Here is a 3,465-nt window from a genome sequence, read left to right as displayed (position 1 = left end):
GGAATGTAAGACTACCTGCCAATAATTAGATTCTTCACATGGAAAATTATAACAAATTTCTGCTTTTTCACATATCGAAATCTAATGATTGGAGGGTCATCTTAAACATGAAGTCATCTTGGATTCAGGTAACTACGATATTAAAGATATCCTCACATAGAAGGTTGTAACAGCTAATCTAAGCGGCCATCAAACTCTAGACACAGCTCTCTGCAGCACGCAAGACATGATGTTAGTGCAAATGATCACCCTTAAAGATTTCCTAGTGAAGGTTCTTCAGAATGAATTAAGCATTTCTGTGTTTGAGATTTATGCAATCCATCTACTTCTATCCATTCCTAGCTGGGCTGTGAGTGAAAGCTGTCTTTGCTCTGCCTTTCCCTTACACCCCATGCAGCCAAACACCAGACTCTTTTTTGGTCTGTCCCCCAAAATGCAGCAGCTCGTGGGCCAGAATAAGCAGACTATTTGCTTTCAATTTGCAAATTAATTCCACGAATGCCTAAGTATTAATTGGGGCTCTTTACTGCTCTGTGCTAGACCTTGTCCCTTGGGCCTGACCTCAGTTGCCTTCCCTCATGAAGCAGCTGCTGGCTTGTGTAAGAGATGCTCAGACATTGCATATATTATTAATGTGATTTCTGGGCAACTGTCTATTTTGGCAGCAGTTACATCTGGAAAGCCCCTACTTTCCTTCTCTATACCACTTGGCTATTTTCTCAGTGCACAGATAAGTGTGATGAAGTAAAAAAAATGCTATCTGATAGTTTGGTGAGGTTAACATAGAAGAGATGCTTTTTGCTGAAGTGATAACAGATTTTCCAGTAATATGCAAGTTGCTCATTCCAAATGGTACTAGCTTGGCAGCTCTGCTCTAATGAAAGTGCCATTTACCTTGTAAGAAGGAACTAGGCCATCCCAACAGATGGGCACAAGTGGAGGCCAAGAAGAGACCATTCTTTAGGATCAAATGTTTTTACTAATGGAAGGATTCCCAGATAAGAACATAAAAAATGGCTTGTTTTTATGATTTAGGAGATTCACAAAGATAACTCCAACTCTAAATCAGTGCTCTGACCTCCTAGGACTCCTAGCTCAAAGGCTTGAGCTTTGTATAAAGGCACAGTTCTACTGGAGACGTCAAATATGGATGTGCTGGACAAAACCTTTTCATATATTTTTGCATGGGGTTGGGTCATATAAAACAATGGGGGGAAAAAAGAAGCTATGGCTGGCAAAGCATTGAGAGCCTCCTGACTGCATTAACAGTAGCATTTTCCACGTGGACTTTGAAACACATTTTTTCCTGTTTGATTAAACTTTATTAACCAGGAACTAGAGAAATAAATACACATCAGTGTCTATCCTCAAATCTCTTCCTTTTACAGACCACCCATGTAACTTTATGGGAGAATCATTTCTGCAGCCCATCTAACCTCTAAGCAAATCACTTGACCAACAGGCATCACAGAAATTTTTTGGGGGGGACATAATCACAGGCATTTAATCTAGTGATCAGACCCTGTCAGATTTCTTTATGTGACTGAACTACAAACACAACTATTGCTCTCAGCAGCAACTTATATAACTGAAAGATGGTCTTTACCTGAAGCCGCCCTATTGCCACAAGGCAGTATTTACTACCTTGCCCCACATCTGCATCTTCTTCAGGGATAGTCATTCCTAAAAGGAGATAGAGGAGCAAAGCACTTATAAAAAGGAAAAGCAAAGAAACACTTTGATGTAATAGCAAAGAACCACTCATATATCAGAGATGGCTCTGTATATCAGAGATACTTTGGATCAGTAGTGCCCAACCTTTTTGCCCCATGGGCTGGATGCATAGTGTCAGGTCCATCCACAGGCCAGATCTAAACTAGGATCTGGTCAGTGAGCTCAGTCCAGTACATGGGACTGGCACAGTGGGGCCTGGCTTGACTGGGGGCAGGAGGTGCACAGCTCAGCTGATCCATCCTTTGGGGGGAGGAGGGGGCATTCTGAACTCAATCTGGACCCAGGGTGGTGGTGGTGGACAGGGAGCAGCCTGGCCAAATCTTGATGTCTGGGGGGCAGGCCTGGCCCTGATCCCACTGTATGGCAATAGCTTGGGTAGGGCTGGATCTGGCCATGCAGAGCTTCCACTGCTCTCCAGCTGCCAATTTTTCTGACCCACAAGGATCCCCACATGCTGGATACCATAGCTTTGTGGGCTGGATTTGGCCCATAAGTTGGAGTTTGAGCATTCGTGCTTAGCTTTCATCCTGGCTTCTGCCTTTGTTCAGATTAGTGGTTTCTACAACAAGCATTGTGATTCCAAATAGGCTGCCGTACATATACCTGGGATTTTAAGCCCCACAGAAAAGTCAGACTCAAACGAGTAGTGGAGGACACAAGCTCAAAGAAATTAGCAACCACTGCTTGAATTATCTTTCTTGGGGACAAAAAATACACAGTGTGCTTCGGTTATTGAAGAGAAAGTACAAGGATTCACAAACACTAAACCCATTACCCTCAAGTGCTGGAAATATTTCGACTACTATTTCTTTGCAGAATATTTGTGCTGCAGTTTACTGCACTTTAACATCTGGAACTCATACATTTTATAAATATGTTTCTCTCTTGCAGAATGTACTAAATATTATCTTTACAAAAAGGCATAATTTTGTCATTTAGCTTGCTTATCTGCTTCTACATTTAGAGGGCAGTTTATTTTTATTATAAAATATTTAACCAATTTTATTGTGCTGAAAGGGAACACCAGACTGAAAAGCATTTGGGTGCTTTAGTAAACTATTTGTTTTCAGTTACTTAATGGAATTGATTATTATAAACATGCAAATATTTCAAAGCATGCGAGTATATCCTTTCACCCCAGTGTTCACCCCAGTTGAACTAGAAATGCTCATTAGATGAATGTTGTTTACATGGTATTCTGTTAAGCCTTTAGTAAGAAGATTTCCTAACCCAAATTTTAGGTTATTAACTTCCTGTGATACACTTTGGAAAGCAAACTCTTTAAAGTAACATTGTTGACTTACTTGAAGATATTTACAAGCTCCTTTCTTAATGTTTCTCAGAATTAAATCATAACAGAGAATGAGTCACTTAAAAAGCAATTCTTTATCTTAGTGAAGCTAATTGCAAAGCAGTTACCAGCTATGAAGCAACAAACCCTTTTTAGATGTTATCTTCACAAACTTTATACTTCCCAATATAACCACTGGCACTACATGGAACCTTGGACTGTATAGGGAATAGCAGGATATTGGGTTTTTTTCATGATGCGTGGGAATAATGGCTATAAGTGATGGCAGCTAGACCAAGACAGGTGTCTGAGAACAGCAGTCCATACTGATGAGACCTGCCTTATCTGACCAGAGAGTTTCTGGACCTCTGCAGAAGGTATTTTCCACTTTCACACAGTTGCAGTAAGATACAAATGAAAAAAAAAAAAAAAAAAAAAAA

At 40.5% G+C, this 3,465-nt stretch overlaps 1 protein-coding gene across 2 annotated transcripts in view; it reads right to left on the bottom strand.

The window, feature by feature from the left end:
• ARNT2 (aryl hydrocarbon receptor nuclear translocator 2) overlaps positions 1–3,465 on the bottom strand; it is a 174,447-nt gene that overhangs the window by 46,493 nt on the left and 124,489 nt on the right. For both annotated transcript variants that reach the window (XM_019504098.1, XM_019504099.1), the window contains one exon: positions 1,607–1,683. In XM_019504098.1, the coding sequence (XP_019359643.1) occupies positions 1,607–1,683 (77 nt within the window). The remainder of the gene's footprint in view (positions 1–1,606; positions 1,684–3,465) is intronic.

Source organism: Gavialis gangeticus, unplaced genomic scaffold (genome assembly GCF_001723915.1).
Source record: "Gavialis gangeticus isolate Ggan-Ray unplaced genomic scaffold, GavGan_comp1, whole genome shotgun sequence".
NCBI classification, from domain to species: domain Eukaryota; kingdom Metazoa; phylum Chordata; order Crocodylia; family Gavialidae; genus Gavialis; species Gavialis gangeticus.
The sequence above is the reverse complement of the archived record's forward strand: the minus strand, read 5'-3'. Positions and strand labels throughout refer to the sequence as shown.